The sequence below is a fragment of the Mycetomoellerius zeteki genome, unplaced genomic scaffold, assembly GCF_001594055.1.
Source record: "Mycetomoellerius zeteki isolate Tzet28-1 unplaced genomic scaffold, Tzet1.0 scaffold421, whole genome shotgun sequence".
NCBI classification, from domain to species: Eukaryota; Metazoa; Arthropoda; class Insecta; order Hymenoptera; family Formicidae; genus Mycetomoellerius; species Mycetomoellerius zeteki.
Genome location: NW_017257416.1, coordinates 142,745 through 160,361, shown reverse-complemented (window position 1 = coordinate 160,361; position 17,617 = coordinate 142,745). Strand labels below are relative to the sequence as shown.

The following is a 17,617-nucleotide window of genomic DNA, read 5'->3' as shown; positions in this document are numbered from 1 at the left end:
CGCATTCTCTATTCCGCAGTCTTTTTCCGCACCGTGTGATTTCACCCTTAGGATCATTTTCGATAGGCAATCAATAGGTCTGTTCGCGTTGCTTGCACTTTTGGCACTCGGCATCTTCGCTTTCTCTCTTTTCAAGGCCAAATATATATCTATCTCATTTTAAGGGCCACTGTCACCAAGCTCAGTTGATCTAACTAGGCCAGTTAGTCCATCGGAATTGACCAATCGCATTTGTCATTTTGTTTGAAGAATTGACAGATTGGTCAATTCCGATGGATTAATTGGCCCAGTTAAGTTAACTGAGCTTGGTGACAGTGGCCCTTAAAATGAGATAGATATATATTTGGCCTTGAAAAGAGAGAAAGGGAAGATGCCGAGTGCCGAAAGTGCAAGCAACGCGAACAGACCTATTGATTGCCTACCGAAAATCTATAGTGCACGTAACGTAAATTATAGCATTTTCAGTGCTGGCAGTAAATTTGGAACACGCCTTTATAGATCTAGTGACTTTAGCGATCGGTCTTCTCTCGCGCCCTCTCGGGCTTCTTTCTGCCTCCAGAAAATGTCACGTTTGTAGCTTTCAGTTTTACATATCTTGACATATTCGCAGCATTTATATAGGCCGGAATTATTAGGGATTACCCGGCTCTCTGAATTTTTCGAGGACACGCTACTCGACAATTTACTGAACGCTTCGCTCTAAACCTGCTTCATCTGGTTTTGTGACGACCTCCGTTTTATCATCGTATCTATCAAGACTTCTATTGCATTGATTTCTTATTCTATTGTTTTCTGTCGAACTACAAATCGGCAGCAAATTGTTTTTTACGACAAACAATGCAAAATCATGAGGTTCTACGAGGTAATTAACTTTGGCAACTTGTAATTTTTAAGATATGTAGCGCAATTTGTGCCGACAGGAAATATTTAATTTATAAAATGATTCTTTGTTATTAAACAGAATCCAGATCACGTGCCTTTGGAGGAACTGCAGCTGAATATTAAGAATGATGGGGTGATTGTTGTGATAGATGCATTGGTATGTTAATTTTTTTTAATCTTAGCATTATGGAAATTCAGATCTGTTTAACTTTTTATACTTGAAGCAAAGTTGTGTTTACACATAAAATCTGATCTACATGCATATTATAGATCTGTTTTTTATAACAATTATAATGTATACCTTTGGAACTTACAAGTTAAATAGATGTATGTTTGATATTTGACAAAAGTGAAAAAGAAAGTTCTAATGCAGAAATAAAAAAGAGAGCTAAGGCCTGTTTTTTTTTCTTGATGAAAATTTTAAACTGGTATACACTAATATACAAGTTAGACTCCAACTTATTGCATCATATTTGTTTCACTTCAACTGTTGGAGTGAAACAAATATAGGTTAGCATTCATAATCAGATCTTATATAATGTCTTAAATGGTCTTAAGATGAATCATAGAGAGCTCTATTAAGTATCTTAAGACATTATGGTTTTAAAATAAGTATTATGAATCTCCCTCCTTCAATTATGAATATCAGCCTATAGATCATTAAAATCTATGTTTTTTGTTATTATACTAGACTGTGCTAAAACTTCTATCATATATACATATATATTTTTATTTAAGTACTAAAGTCAGATATTTTAACAATCATAAAATTTAATTACTTCTTTTTATACGTTCCTTCTGTTATATTCAATTTAGAATAATTTATATATTTTACATTGCTTGTATTGGCTATATGAAAAAAATTTGTGTAAATTTAATGTAACAATATACAAAAATTTCAGGCAAAGTAACCTTGAAATATACAGTATAATCATGACTTAAAGTGAAATAGCTATAGACCTGTTTTTTTTAACTAAACTTGTATGGTTTAACTTTTTTCTTTTTTTATGTTAAGAGAAAATAAAAAAGATGGAATTGTATGTTTAAAATTTAGCAAAAGCAAGAAGGAAAACTAGTGCAGTTCAACAATAAAAAAACAAATCTGAAATCTCGAAATTCATGTTCCATTTTTATTGGACATCTAATAATTTCATATATAAGCCATATTTATTCAACGTTTAAGTTCCTGTATATTGTTTAATATTGAATTTTAGAATATGAAGTGGGCAGATAAACGTTACTTTCTAAGTTACGTAGCGCCAGAGATATACAATGAAGATGGATCAGAAATTATGGGTGCTAAGGATCATTGGATGGAAATTGTGAGTTACATAATTGAAGATTTAAACTGGTTACTGGCTCTTCCATTTTATCGGTATAATAATGTTCTTAGTAATTTCAATACTTAATCTGTTCTTTTTAATTGAACTTTTTGTATCGTTCATCTTTTCTCTTTTTTTTTTCATGTTAGAGAGAAAAACAGGAAAGATGAATGATACAAAAAATTCAACTGAAAAGCACAAATTTACAGTTAACAGCGTGTCCAGTTACTACAAATAGTTTTCTTTATTTAGATTCTGGTCCAATATTATATACAATACATCGATTATGGATACGTTAGTTTCTTTTTTACAATTCCTGCTGACCCAAAAATGCTCGAGTTATTAGAGAATCTTCGTCGCAACGTACTTATCGTCTTCGCGCGTCTCTGCACAAACAAGCAGAGTCCAGCAGAATACATGAACCGTCCGTATCTTGGGAAACTATTGTATGAGTATTACATATTCACGATACCGATTATATTTGATCTGTGTCAACTGTATGGTAGAGAAAGTACCAAAGTAGTAGAGAAAATTGTAGAGAGCATATTTAATCTACAGCCAATGTACAATGATGACCTTCAGAAATCTATACCATGCCTTATAAAGGTGATATATATTTGTTTAATCATGATAAAGGAGAAACATTAATTTCTTGTATTTACATTTCGGTTACTGGTTCTATTTATGTCAGTCACAAATATGAATTGATATAATTAATTCTTCTCTAAGTTAAATTTTCTTAAAAATGTAATCAACAATTATCGTTGATCAAAAATAGAAACTTATAGATTAAAAATTGTGGATCTATAATTTTTGTTTCACAAGTGAATCAATCAGTCTATCATCTTTACTATCATAGGCTCTCGAAAATGTCGAACGAAGATTTGAGAATTATCCAAGTAATGTTACTGAAGCAGTGGCGCTTTCAGAGAGAGAAGGCTCCATTGAGATGACAGTGTATAATTTAGAGGATTTAATACTCTATATTCTAGATATATCATCAACTCTTACTGTATTGTTAAGAGTCTATCCTCTATTAACTGCCATATTTCACAAAGATGACTTCATAAACAAGTGAATAAAAGACTTTATCTTATTACTAATGTCTCATCTAATTAATCTAACACATTATTTTTGACGATATATTCATGTTTTTGTGTTAAACTAGTTTTTTTTAATATTTGACAATTTTCATTAAATTGAAATTCTCTTATTTGTGAACGTATACACTTTGCTCAAATGCACAACATATTTTGATTTTGGTGCCACTATATTGTTTCTGTTTGCTAGGATAGTTTCAATATATGGGAGTACAATACCTGAAATGTATAAAAAGTTAGACAAGTTAGCATACAGCGAGGAAAATATGCCAAAGTACATCGAATTGAAGCATCGTCTCGATGTAACCAGAGTTGAAATGTTAAACCTTTATCGAATTATTATTTATGAACCCGTATTACAAATTCAAGAAAAAATGTAAGTATGCGAAAAGATCATTTTATAATAAAAACAATTATATGGATATCCTATTTAAAATATTTGATTTACTTACTAACGTTATATCTACAGAAACACAATAACGGAAAACGAGATAAGAAATTGCGTAGATAAATATTTGGATTCACTAATAAATGCTATCTCTGAAAAAGAATTCATTATAGATTATCATCAGTTTTATCCAGTTGATGCCGATCTTCAAATTATGACTAAACTTTATCCTGAAATGTATCCTTGTTTAAAGAGAGATTACAATATTATATTATTATACATAGATATATACAGTTTTAAATCTTAATTTTCTTTACATATCCAATAATCAGTGATATGATAAAAAGCAAATATATATTGCAATCATTGCATGCATCGATTGGAGATACCAAGATGTTAGCTAATGCATCACTCAATGATACAAATGTATGTGACAATCTTACAAATATATGTATGTATGTATATATATAGATTTATTAAAAAATTTTATATTATCTATAATTATAGACAGCTGTTGCTGGATCTAGCGGTATTCAAAATAACCAACGAAAAGAACATTCCAATGATGTGAATCGCATGAACAATAAGATAGAATCTGGTTCAAAATATCCCGACAACTTAATGTCTCTTATCTCGGAGGTAAAAGAAATTTTGTGCGAATGTGGTGAAGGTTTTATACAGGTAAGATTTTTGTTATATATTTAGTTTATTTAATTAATTTATAATTAGAAATAATGGATGAAAAGTAAAGCACCGATTATTAATACTAAATTCGCCAAATAAAAAATATTGAATAGCATTTCTCATAAATTTCTGCAATCTAAAACTTTCAGCTATGTTTAGAGTATTACAAGTATAACATTGAATCTGTGGTAAATGCAGTTCTGGAGAACAAGTTGCCACATAATTTGAAAGAATTAGATAGGACAATACCATATATACCACCTGATCCAATGGTAAGTAATAAAATAATCTCTTTGCTATGATTAGTTAAAATAGCGAGAATTTTTTTTAATCTGCATTATATATGCTTTTAGGAAACATCGGCTGCTATGGACCTGGCTACCATAAATCTGGCCAACGATTTTCAAGAGTTGAATGTTTCCTACAATGATAAATTTGAAGTCGCGACAGAGAAATTTACAGACGTGTCAGACATAAGGAAAAAGTAAATCATTGTAGTGATATAAAATTTGCACATATTAACACATATTAACATTGATTTTGTTAAAATTAAATACATCTTTTTCCTAGGAAAGATAAATACAGAAACGCAAATGAAATGTTGAACGACAAATCTGCAATTAGAGAAGCGAGGAATATCTATGAAAAATACAGCATTGTTATCGATGAATACGATGATGAATATGATGACACGTATGATAGTCATGACATACGTGGTAGTGCACAGGATGATTCTACAGAGGTAGATGCAAGATCTTTCACTACTCCAAGGGTTAGTTCAAATGTTCTTTATCTTTATAATGTATATAATTGTGCTTGAATTTAATTTTCTATACAATAAATTTGTTTCATAGGTATTTCAGACATTCGATAAAACTAATGCCAGCTCCGAGGATGATACAGAGATAGAAGACGAGAAACCTGTACAAAATAGTAACCATTTTGTACAAGATCCAGCGGAATTACGTGCTAAAGCCGAACAACGAAAACAATCAAGAGAAGGTAAGACTACATACAATGTAAACAGTAAATTGCAATTTATTTGGGTAAATTTTTTAAAAATCATTTATAGCTTTTTATTAAGTTATTACAAAACACGTAATGACAGATATAAAATGAACCATTTTATGTTTATTCGGTAAATATACAAAATTGTTTCAACTTATAGAAATATATCATTTATATGTACATATGTTCAATGAAATATTGATTTATTACATTTCGGAATAGCATTTCTGAAATATAATATTAATTGTATTATTGTAATTAATTGTATATAGTAATTATATTTAATTAGATTCTTAGCGAATATCCACAATCTGATTTTTCTCTGATTTGATTTGCTTGCTTGTTAAATATGTCAAATCGAAAAATTCTAATATATTTAGCGATCCAATATACTATTAAGAAGTACCCCAAATAATTCAGATTATAGATTACAATTTTTTTTAAAGGTAAATCCAAAGATGGTAAACAAGACAAAAACGGGCCAGTTAACAAGAGAAAAAGTGTACACAAGGCTACACATGGCAATCATAATCGGCGAATGGGTGCAGAAATAAAAAGAAAACAAGGAATGATTCCATCTTAAAGCGGCACATTTTTGCAAAAGATCTCATAATGTATATACTGCCAAGCAATAAATTTATTTAGTATATTAGCTATTTAATCATTCCATAAAAATAAACATTTTTATTTAAAAATAATTGTATAAAAAATATATATATGTATTACACATTGTTTCAGAAATTTTTAGAGGAATGTGTTGTACTTGTTCAGTGATCCTTTACTATAGTTAGCGCTCGCAATCTATTTAATTCAGTATTTATAACTCGCTGATGTTCCTCTTCAGGTACTATTGTGCTTGATGTGAGTTCAGAAGAATACTGAATAGGCATCAATTGTGTATATAACTGCGTCGCATGTCCGTAATAATTTAATTGTATCATAATCACAGCGTGAATACTTGGATTGATGTACTCCAATCTTTTTCCAAGAAACGTTGGTAATTCCGTGAGTAATTGAGCGTGTATAGTCTTCAACTCTTTAGCGGCCACCTCCTCTGCTCGTCGTTCTCTCTCTAGCTTCGCGATGTGATTTGCAGTTCTGTCTTTCTTCTCTTGTAATTTTTTTACACGATTATACACATATTTCCACGTGGTTACTAGATCCTCACGCTTTGCTATCGCCGCAGCGATGGTAATAAATTCATTCCTGAACTTTTTCAGGGGTTCTATAAACGTCTTATGGCATAAGCTGCTGACTTCTTGAACGTTCTTTCCTACCTAATAACGAAATGCAGCGCGAATTATAATATGCTTTCAGCAGAATGTTTATTTTTTGCAACTCTTGAAAGTTTTCTTCGTGTTGATCTAACTTTATCTAAAACAGGATGTTTACTGAAATCTCAAAGAATTCCTCAAGAATTCCCAGATTTTTCCAAATAAGATTAGAAGTTTTTAATACAACTTTGTGAAATGAATTGGACTGTAAGCAATTCGAATTATATATTACAAATTATTATAAGAGGGATTCCACGAGACTATCATTTTCTAAAATTGGAACCACGAAACTTATAGGATAGTATGAGGAAGGTTTACTACAATATAGTGTCAAATAGTATGAGATATTCTTATACTAAGTATAGTGTTCTACTGTTACTCTAATATTTTAAATAACTTGTGAAACACAAAAATATGTATGAATGTACGTGTAAACTATCTTCATTACTAACCGATTACCAAAATTTGCAATATTAAAAAAACAAAAAAACAATTTTTTTTTTTAAAAGAGATAGAATTTTAATTTAAAAATATAATTTAAAGTTTCAAAAATTTTTCAAAGTCTTGATAAAATTCGATGAAAATCCCTTTTATTTAATTTTTAAAAATAAAAATCCCCTGAAAATTCCAGGTAATAAACACTGTATAGGAATAATCCTATCAGTGAAGAAAACTTCCGATTGTTACAAAATAGACATTCTGAACACGACCAATATCTTGAAGGATGTTAATGTCACATCTACAAAGTATTAACTTACTTGACTAGCGACAGAATAATATTCTTCCACTATTCTTCTACATTCATCATTATTCTGTGCCAGTCCACAATTGATCAGATTTGTACTTAATCGTTGATCAGCCCTGTCCAGATTCGTCAGAGCTCCCATATATTTCTTCATTTCTTTGGTCAATTTTCTTATTGCGCTTTCCACACTTTAAAAGAGAGTAAATATATTGTAATATCTTTTGAAATATTTTTTTCAAGTAAACAAATGCAAAATCTAGTTCATAAAATCAGTCAAAAGCACTTAATAAAAATATGCTATGTATTTATAAATTATGACAAAAGAAGAAAACTTGCATTACGCAAATATGATCATTATATGCGCAAATATGATATAATAATTTCTATCAAATGTACATACTAGATGAGCTTTTGAACAACAACGTCTAATTCTTTATCTTCTGCATAAGACAAAAGTGGCGGCGCAGAAGTCGGTCTCTGGGTCAAGTAGTTCTTCTTTAAAGGATTCCTGCCCATACAATATAGATATCTTATAAAATTCGCAATTCAAAACATTAGAAAGTATCATAATAAATAATATTCAACATATTTTGAGAATTAAACTTACCACGTCATATTCAATAATATTGATTGGCAAATGCTAACATAACAATCATTTACATCTACATGAATGATTTTGAAGTTCAGACAACACTTTTGCAAAGTGCTTTTATAGCTATAATATTTGCTATCTTCATTCGTATCTTACAATTATCTGACTTGTGAATATAACAATCATATCTTTGACAAAATCATATATACATAGTATAATCAGAAAAAATAGTATTATATATTCTTTAATCTTGTTCTTCTTTAAAAATTGATCTCCGCACTCAGAAACATTTTTAATTAGTACGCGATAAGAATGTTACTTGTTATCTTGCCAATTGTTTAGAAACACTTAACGTGTATCGCGCATGCGTTTCTCCACAGCGAGTCCCATCTATCCCATCTCGTTTGAGAGATAAACCTACTATTCAAGATAAATCCATAAACCTCTGATTATTTTGACATCTGTCATGTGAATAGAAAAAACTAGGAAAAGGTCGCTCGAATGTTGATTACGCAAACGTCAAAGTTACATACATTCTTCGTAGCTGCACCACATTATTCTTTCTGCACCCAAAATTAAATAAGCGAAATTAATTAGAAGTTAAAATACAAAAGCGAACGGTACAAAAAATTCAATTGCAAATCTTAGCGTGCATCGTTAAATGGACTTTTTCGATTCAAGCATGATGAAATTGTGCACAATATTATGCATTGGCTGCGTTCAGCAGAACGTTTGTTTTGCAACTGTTGGAAGTTTCCTTCGCGCTAATTGGATCATACTTTTAGATCTAGAAGAATGGTCCTATCACAGCAGACAGTCATAAAACAGTTGCAAAACTGTTGAGTCTGCTGAACGCAGCCATTATGACATTCTGCTCAATTCTGCTTTTGATAATTGGACACAACCATTCACCATTTGCTGCAACGTTCAGTATATAAAATTTTTCCATTGGTCGAGTGAGTGTTTTGTGTCCAATCGTAATAGGTTTATTCGCGTTGCTTCCAACAAATTCCCAAAAACGTTTGCATTTAAAATGAGATAAATATTCGGACGTTGAAAAGAAAGAAGCAAAGATGCTGAATGTAAAAAAGAGTAAAGCGGGGAGCACAGACTCTTTCATAACGCATAACACGTAATGCATAAGAAAATGTACCAATCAAAGCCCTCCATTTCCTTCCTTTTCATGAAATAAAGAATTCTGATTGATTGAATTTCTTATGCATTACATGTTATGCGTTATGCAAAAGTCTGTGCTCCCCGCTTAAGCGACGCAAACAGACCTATTGGGTGCATTCAGTACCACGACCGCTCACTGAGCTCTTGTATCTGTTTGGTCTATATTTTTAGTTCTAATGGAATATGCCAATCAGATACAAGAGCTCTCTGAGCGCTCAGTGACCGGTTGTAATACTAAATGCACTCGCAAACTAGGGCTGCGGTCCACTTGACGCTACAAACGCTTCGAAACGTTTGAGCAACCAATCAGAACAAAGAATTTTACGAATTGACTAATCAAAGAATGCTTCGAAACGTTTGTAGCGTCAAGTGGACCGCAGCCATTGTGATCGATCGATACCCATCCGTCATTGGGAGCGTTCAAGTTGACAAAGCGGCTCACCAAGCAAATGAACATAATTGGTTGTTACTTATAAATCCAATCAATATTCAATCGCTTGATAAGCATGCCTAGCCGCTTTGCCGTCTTGAACTCGCCCATTGGCTACGTTTACACCGTGCATTTAGGCCACGTCCTATACAATAGACGTCCTTGTTTATCCTGTATATTGAACAAAGACACCTATCGTAGGTCGCGGACTAAGCGATTGATTGCCATGCGATTCCTTTGAAATTTCCCCGGAAATGCCACACTTATTTTGTACGCTGCATTGCAAACGAACCCATCTACACCTTCGTGTGGCGCGCAATATGAAAATCGCGAAGTGTCGTAAAGTGTTATAGAAGTGTCTTTTGTAAGTCGAATTTTCGTATGCTACGTTAAAAATTATTACGAATCGGATGATTGCAAATTTTTATGATAATTGGTACTTAAAGGTATATATTATTATACGTATATAGAGGGTTATAATCGTATTTATGTTTTGACAAAAATTTATATTTTTATCCGGAATGTTACTAATATGCTGAATATTACTAATATTTCTTTATTTTGTAAGTAATGTTGTAACGTGCAGAAAATGGAAAAATAATTCCCAAAAGTTTAGTGGATAATGCAGAGGTTGTGACAGGACCATCCAGATCCCAAATTGAGAAGCCCATGATGATTTGGCGAAGTAACTTTGCAATATATCCATTTATAACAAGTTCTAGCGTGGTATACCAAAATTCAACTTACAAAAGGAGACACATGACATCAAAAAAATCTACTTTCCCTTTTCCCTACATTTCTAGGATATAAAACTATTTTTATTATTTTATGGATCTCAAATAACCTTTTGTAATTAACTAAGGTTCCTCAGGAAGCCCAAAAATCGGACATTTTAACATCCTTTATATAACATCATTTATTTACTCTATTAAAATAGAGTTAAGTTAATGCATTTTTATATACAAATTCTTGAAGGTTTAAAAAAAATATATTTTAAATAAAATTATTAAGGAAATTTTCTAGTGTGAATACCCATTTTCAAAGGTGATTTTTAGGAATCAAATTAATTTTTTATTATAAAATGGATAAACAAAAAATGGGTTGCAAGCTTTTTATTTTAAATTGTACAAAATATAGATAACGCATAGAGGTCATGTCGCAAAATGGTGAGAGGGCTCCTTTTGTGACATGACCTATGTGTCTATTTATATCTAAGTTGTACAATTTACAATAAAAAGCTTTGAAAAATTTGAGATGTTACTTAAAATATGAATAAAAAACATTAGATTTACCCATTTTTATAAATTTAATTCCCAAAAATCACTTTTGAAAACGGATATTTATACTAGAAGACTTCCTTAAACTATTACATATAATATTTTATATATATATATAAAATATATATATATTATATTGGTATTGTATTTGAAATAGAAAATATAATTTTGTATTTTGGGCTATGAACTGGAGGGCTGCTGACAGTTAATTGTTGGGCCTCAGATTGCGTATCACTGTAGTAGTTCTCTGTCTCGTCCAATCCACTGTGATTAACTTGTAGATGTTCGATCAAATGATGTAATCGGGAAAACGTCTTCAGGCAAACTTTACACGCATGTGGTCGATTATCAATGTGAGTAAACAAATGTTGGTTTAACAATGACTTTGTGTCAAAGGCCTCTGTACAGTAGTTGCATGTGAACAGGTTACTCTCATGTAGCGTTATGTGCCGTTGCAAGCTCTGTTTGTATACAAAGCAGTTACCGCAGATGTCGCATTGGAACTGCTTTACTTTCTTATGCTCCGAATTCTCATGCTTCTTGCATTCTTCAATGGTGACAAATCTGCGACTGCAATGCTGACAGGCATAATGCATTTCGTTCGTGTGTATTTTCTCGTGTTTTCGCAGCTGATCCATCAGCCTGAACTTATTTTGACACGTTGAGCACGAGAATGGCATCTTGTCTAAATGTATGCTTTTATACTTCACCATATCACACTTGTCGAAAAAGCGTTTCTCGCAGTTATCGCACTCGTATTGGCAATGGCGATGGACGCGCTGAATGTGCAATACTAGCATTTGATGCAGGAGAAATGTACGACCGCACTGATTGCATTCATGGATTTTGATCTTTCCCGAATCAAGTTTGAACCTGTCTTTAGTATTCACGTTTTGTTCACTCTCATTGTCTGCATCCTGATCCTCTTCGTAAAGATGGTGCTCGCTAGTTTCATCTCTCTCTTCTTCGTTTTGTCGTTCTCTTTCCATCACACTTTCTTCGATTTCATACTCCTTTTTGTTGTCGTTAACATGCTGCTTCCTTAAAGTATTGTTCTGCAATCTAAATTCAACAAGTCCTTTTTTGTCAATTTCCATCGGCGGGTCGTTGGATTTGTCCAAAAAGTTTTCCAGCAATTCTCCAGACATAGAAGATTCTAACGTGTCTACAAATTAATAGCATAAAGTTATAAAAAGTTAGATATAACGAATAAAATTAATCTCTAATAACACTATTAGTACATGAAGACGTATTTGTTTATCGCCATTCTACAGTTTTAAGATGTTATAAGCTAATCCTAGGGCTGCATTAGCTTAATCTTAAGGGCCTCTTTCACCAACTTCTGGTTAAATTAATTGATGATCAACTCATAGAAATGCCACAGCAATTTATTGTATCAGAATGTCCTCTCTTTCTTTCTCTTCTGAGATAAACCGTTTAGTTTTCACATTGGCAATCATGATGATTGAATTAACCATAAATTAGTGTTAATCAGAGTTGATAAAAGAGGTTCTAAGACTATTTAAAATAGTCTTAAAATAAGAACGGACTATAAATACCTTAAAAAAGGATCAGTTAAGAATTAAAGGTAAAAACCAATCATATTAAAGAATCATTGAGCGCTCACCGATTAGTTTTCTCTGCTGAATGTAACTACTTTTATAACGGGAGTTAATATGATTATTATGTGCCGTAATTTGCTCACTGAAATTTAATGAGTGTCTTGAAGTCGAAGCTTCCATCTGCTCTTCAGACAATGTTGTATTCATCGCTTCCATTTGCTCTTCAAACAGTGTTGTATTCATCGCTTCTAACTGCTTTTCAGACAGTATTATATTCGTTGCAGTATCTGGTACTATTGTAGATTCAAGATAATGAACAAATTAATATATTATATAATGCAATGGAGTAGCCAATAAAAAATCACATAATGATATCATACACTCTTAATTACTGAAGAACCTTATACTTGTATACCTTTGCTGATTGACGGTCCTAAATTCAGTGTGGGCACTGCATCAGATTTTAATCTTCTTTTCTTTGGTTGATGGTCTAAATCATACACTTTGTATGCTGTTGAATCAAAATGGATGGAACAGATGCGTCCTACATGTATATGAGAAACTAAGGGCACGATCAATCATATTGGCTGCGTTCAGCAGGAAAAGCAGCTTTGCAGCTGTTGTAAAATCTCTTGAATATGATTGCTTTTAGATTCAGTGAGGAACTAAGAATAAGACCAATCATATTAAAGAATACAATAATTGCAAAGCTGCTTTTTCTGCTGAATGCAGCCTATGATGTATGTAAACAAGGATGTATTTAATTTCATACATACCATTTTTAATATTGACATATTTTTTCCCACAAGCTTTCTCCCATTGTAATAAAAACGCATTCTTTCTTGGGAAACGATGAAAATGTATAGTTCTGGTTCTACAGTCTTTATTTCGATAATTACTTCTACATGCTTCTATTTGACAATTACTCATTTTGGTCTCGATATGTCACTTTAAAATTATTGCAGTGCAAATGTTAATCTCGAATAAAATTTCCTCGAGAGGACGTTAATCGTACAAGTGAACTCTCTACACAGGCCATAAACGGCATCCACGGAATCAATTTTGGCAGTTATGATCAACTCAGATGCAGAAATTTGGATGATATCTTCTGCTGCAAGTGGCTGCAAGAGAATGGCCCCGACTCCTACCCTACTACGGACTACAGTCTTCTTCTTCTTAGTTAATTATGGCTCTCGCTTCCAAACAAATAGGAGGTCGATCACGTTTATGATTGTTTTCCATATATTAAAAATGATGCAACATCCGCGAAGATGGCTAAGCCCGCACCAGCGTCTACGATGGGCGCCAGCGTCTACGGCGTCGTCACGTCGCAAGGACACGCATCAAAACGACCGACTCGCCGAGTGGTTCATCAGAACTGACAGACGGTCGATACCCGGTCACAGTATACAGTAGTGCAACTCTCTGTCGGCACTTTTGATGTTGGTGAAGCCAAAATCGTAGCGCGCATGCGCAAGTTGAGACATTACATACGGTAACGCCATCTAGACTTCTCATTTACTCTCTTAAGGTGAAATCACATGGTGCGGAAAAAGACTGCGGAATAGAAAATGCGTCATTGAAGCAACCAATCAACGCTATTCAGCGCTATTCGGAATAGCGCTGATTGGTTGCTTTAATGACGCATTCTCTATTCCGCAGTCTTTTTCCGCACCGTGTGATTTCACCCTTAGCGCTATGTATCATTCTATCTTTGTTTTACGTTTAATAAACAACGAAGATAGAATGACAGAGTAGCGCTATTAGCGTCTCCCCGAACGCACCAAATGAATAGAGTTGCGCTACTGTATACTGTGCTCCTGCCATAGCTTCTACTCACTCTATCAAACGCATTGGAGTGAGTAGGAGTTACGGTAGAAGCATATTGGAGCATGCGACGCGAACAAACTTTAGTTCAGCCACAGAAAACAGACCTTCTGACTGAATACGTCAGCTGAAAAGTAATTTACGTCGCGAAATTTGTGGAAGGCGAAAAGATTCGACGATGTTTCCAGCTTACGCACACTTATCAGCTTACGACAGGCACAAGAAACTCATAAATGACTACTTGACAATTTACGGAAAGTCTGTATCATCGTTCGAGCGAGACACGTATGTTGAATTTTTTATTTATAGTTACGAGTGTGATAGAAGTTTTGTTATTGTCAGGCAATGACATGCTCTTTTTTTCGTCATTTGTACAGTAGGTATCATTGATGCCTTTCGGCTTGAAATTTATAATTTCCTTCGATCGTACGCATCATATCTACATACACTGTTAAAAAAAAAGAAATTTGCTTCCGTTACATGTAATGGACATACATGTAGTGTACGATCGGAGGAAATTATAAATTTCAAGCCGGAAGGCATCAATGATCGCATCAATGTTCACATGTTGTGATGATCACTTTGTGTGATTCTTCAGTTTTATATTTTTTTTTTTGTTTGCTCCAGCAGTACAATATATCAAAAGTATTTCTGAAAATATTTAATCAACATTTAACTAGCCTATTTTGTAATTATACCAATAATGTAAAAATACAATATGATTAGGTCTGTAAATACTTCATTCCTGAATCATAGCTCTTTAAAATTTTTATATTAAATGTAAATATTTGTAAATATATAAATATATTTATTTAAAATTGATGTTATATTAAATCATTTTTAATTGGACTTTTTTGTTTAATTGAATGTAAGAGTGTAATTTTACTCATTAGTGTAATTAGTAGAATATACTGGTCAGTGAATGCAATTTGATTGAAAATTCGAAGAACTTTCATTATGTTTATTTTGCTTTCTTGACATAGAAAATGGAGCACAGTTAAAGAGAGCTGTTATATTTAAAAATAGCATAGTTTACAGTGTTTCCTTGCAATGGATTTATCATTAATTAGTAGCACATGAAAGTTATAATTTGATAAACTTTGTAACAAGCAGCTTGACGTTTCGAGGTCCCGAGACAAAACTGATTACGATGTCATCAGAGAGAACCACAAGTTTCTCTGGGACCAAGAAAAGGATATTCCAGATACATGGGGTAGCAGATTAGCTAAGAAATATTACGACAAATTGTTCAAGGAATATTGCATATGTGATCTTACTTATTATAAATGTAATAAGGTATGAAATGTTTTTATTTATATCTCTATATTGATTATTTAAATTGATTATAAAAATTTGTTAATTAAGAGTTAATTAATATTATTAATTTATATGTGATATATGTAGATTGCTTTGAGATGGAGAACCGAGAAGGAAGTAATCGTTGGAAAAGGACAGTTTGAGTGCGGCAGTAAAACATGCAAAGAGAAGGAAGATTTGCGTTCTTGGGAACTTAATTTCGGTTATGAAGAACATGGCGAGAAGAAGAATGCGCTAGTAAAATTAAGTATGTTGAAACAAACATAGTTATATTCTATACATATAAGACTGTTCCGTATAAAATATTTTTTTTTTATGTGAAGGACTTTGTCCAGAATGTTCGGTAAAACTTAATTATCGATCACAAAAGCGAGAGGTGAAAAGGAGGAAATCTTTGAAGCGTTTGGATACAAATTCTGAAAGTAGCAATGATGTGCATACTATTTCCAATAATCCAGAATCAGATAATAAAGCAGAGACAGAGTCCAGCTCAGCTGAGATACAAATCAGTGAGAATACTGACACGAATGAATCAAATATTTGGAAAGAGAAACCAGCTGAAGATGTAGAAAAGACAAGAGAAAAAGAATTTGAGGAATATTTGGCAGATTTATTTATGTGAATGCTATTAATGTTTTAACCATAATTTATTTTTTTGTTTAATACTTTGTAAATAGATATTGAAGAAGATAGTGTCATTTCTTTAATTTCTTATTTAAGGAGGTTCTAAGGATGATAGAAGTATCAACTTTATAAATTAGAAAGTTTTCCGAATTGACTGTATAGATTGTAAAATCTTTTTATACAATTAAAGTACAAATAAAAAAGATACAAGACGATTGATTTAACGAAAAAATAAAAAAAAATTAAATTAAAGATAATGTAATTTTTTTTAACTTTTTCCATTTTTCTTGTTAAATCGACCGACTCATCTTTTTTATGCGTACTTTAATTGTGTAAAAAGATTTTCCAATCTGTACAGCCAATTCAGAAAACTTTAGCCTGTAATGTTAGTAATTTTTTCTATCATTAGGATTCCCTGAATTATTCATAAGGATGTTAGTACACAACTATGCATGTACAGTATCAATAATATAATTTTTATAATAAAATATTTCATATGTGAAAAGATATTTTCTAGTGAGATATGCGAAATCATTCGTTTAAAATAAATCCGCGAATAATAAAAGAGAAATTTACTTGTCATGATTTAATCAAAATGAAATTATTATGTAATTTTTTAATAAACTTTAAATAATATGATATTGGGAAATGTTTAATTCGTGCAAAAAATACATAAGACTTCTAAGGACAAATGTAAAATTGCATGAAATTTTATGTATTTAAAGTACACGTGTTGTGTTTAGACTTTACTTATTTTTTAATCGTGCTTAATGAAGAAGAAAAAAAAGGATAAATAAAATTACAGTTTAGGATTGTATTGTTTAGAGTTTTTATTTATGTTATTTCTTAATTATATTCTTCTGACATTATCAATTTAAAAAAATTTTACTTTTTATTGCAGGTAATTAAAGTGACGATGATAAGTTACCGATACAATCATTCCTATTTTTACTAACTGTGATAAACTCTTTATCTTTTTTAATTATCAACAAAAATGTAATTCTCAAAAATGTAATTGTTAAAAATTGACAAAATATCAGAATATGTATATAATTCGACAAAAGATGACGTCAATCAAAATTTCCGGACTGCGATTCTAAAATTCTCTGAATTTTTTATCGTGGATTCGAAATACGAAAAATCAAATCTTGTAAATATTTATTCACTCATTATTATTTAAATATTTATGAAGTATTACTAAAATATAGAGGTAGTGCAAGTTACAATTTTTCGAAAACTGTAATTCCAAAAATTCTGATTTTATATTTATTTTCCTTTTTTAGTCTACATTATGAGCAATTATATTATGAACTAAGAAGGGGCAGGACAAATTGACAAATCTAGATATACATAAATACGCTAAAAATGAATAAAATTTCAGTATTAAGGCATTTCCTGACGCTTTAGCA

At 31.8% G+C, this 17,617-nt stretch overlaps 4 protein-coding genes across 4 annotated transcripts; 2 read left to right on the top strand and 2 right to left on the bottom strand.

The window, feature by feature from the left end:
* Positions 1-564: 564 nt before the first annotated feature.
* LOC108726471 (activating signal cointegrator 1 complex subunit 2) lies at positions 565-6,064 on the top strand. The gene is given in 15 exon segments (XM_018454062.1): positions 565-862; positions 962-1,039; positions 2,097-2,257; positions 2,457-2,515; positions 2,518-2,810; positions 3,064-3,278; positions 3,495-3,680; positions 3,774-3,929; positions 4,025-4,118; positions 4,200-4,373; positions 4,526-4,648; positions 4,730-4,860; positions 4,947-5,148; positions 5,231-5,378; positions 5,831-6,064. Coding segments are annotated over 15 exon segments (2,172 nt in total). The 5' UTR covers positions 565-847; the 3' UTR covers positions 5,968-6,064.
* A 26-nt stretch (positions 6,065-6,090) lies between these two features.
* Positions 6,091-8,182, bottom strand: LOC108726472 (bridging integrator 3). The gene is made up of 4 exons (XM_018454063.1): positions 8,011-8,182; positions 7,804-7,911; positions 7,417-7,591; positions 6,091-6,661 (listed from the first exon to the last, which is right to left on the bottom strand). Exons 1-4 carry the CDS (start codon positions 8,016-8,018, stop codon positions 6,152-6,154), a joined length of 801 nt encoding a protein of 266 aa, XP_018309565.1. The 5' UTR covers positions 8,019-8,182; the 3' UTR covers positions 6,091-6,151.
* Positions 8,183-11,009: 2,827 nt separating this feature from the next.
* LOC108726444 (zinc finger protein OZF) lies at positions 11,010-13,552 on the bottom strand. The gene is made up of 4 exons (XM_018454017.1): positions 13,217-13,552; positions 12,856-12,984; positions 12,584-12,733; positions 11,010-12,043 (listed from the first exon to the last, which is right to left on the bottom strand). Exons 1-4 carry the CDS (start codon positions 13,368-13,370, stop codon positions 11,010-11,012), a joined length of 1,467 nt encoding a protein of 488 aa, XP_018309519.1. The 5' UTR covers positions 13,371-13,552.
* A 709-nt stretch (positions 13,553-14,261) lies between these two features.
* Positions 14,262-16,248, top strand: LOC108726445 (protein FRA10AC1 homolog). The gene is made up of 4 exons (XM_018454018.1): positions 14,262-14,552; positions 15,395-15,563; positions 15,672-15,831; positions 15,908-16,248. The coding sequence occupies exons 1-4, from the start codon at positions 14,446-14,448 to the stop codon at positions 16,204-16,206; spliced, it is 735 nt and encodes a 244-aa protein (XP_018309520.1). The 5' UTR covers positions 14,262-14,445; the 3' UTR covers positions 16,207-16,248.
* The last annotated feature ends 1,369 nt before the right edge of the window (positions 16,249-17,617 follow it).

Bases quoted from the DNA above. Each gene is read 5' to 3' on its own strand.
- LOC108726472 (XM_018454063.1), bottom strand. The intron at 7,592-7,803 runs GTATGTACATTT...TCTCTTTTAAAG, and splicing joins GTTGTTCAAAAGCTCATCTA to TGTGGAAAGCGCAATAAGAA. The intron at 6,662-7,416 runs GTAAGTTAATAC...TTTCGTTATTAG, and splicing joins ATTATTCTGTCGCTAGTCAA to GTAGGAAAGAACGTTCAAGA.
- LOC108726444 (XM_018454017.1), bottom strand. From the start codon at position 13,370: ATGAGTAATTGTCAAATAGAAGCATGTAGAAGTAATTATCGAAATAAA. The intron at 12,985-13,216 runs GTATGTATGAAA...ATATACATGTAG, and splicing joins ATATGTCAATATTAAAAATG to GACGCATCTGTTCCATCCAT. The intron at 12,044-12,583 runs GTGAGCAAATTA...ATTAATTTGTAG, and splicing joins AAGACACTCATTAAATTTCA to ACACGTTAGAATCTTCTATG.
- LOC108726445 (XM_018454018.1), top strand. From the start codon at position 14,446: ATGTTTCCAGCTTACGCACACTTATCAGCTTACGACAGGCACAAGAAA. The intron at 14,553-15,394 runs GTATGTTGAATT...TGACGTTTCGAG, and splicing joins TCATCGTTCGAGCGAGACAC to GTCCCGAGACAAAACTGATT. The intron at 15,564-15,671 runs GTATGAAATGTT...TGATATATGTAG, and splicing joins CTTATTATAAATGTAATAAG to ATTGCTTTGAGATGGAGAAC.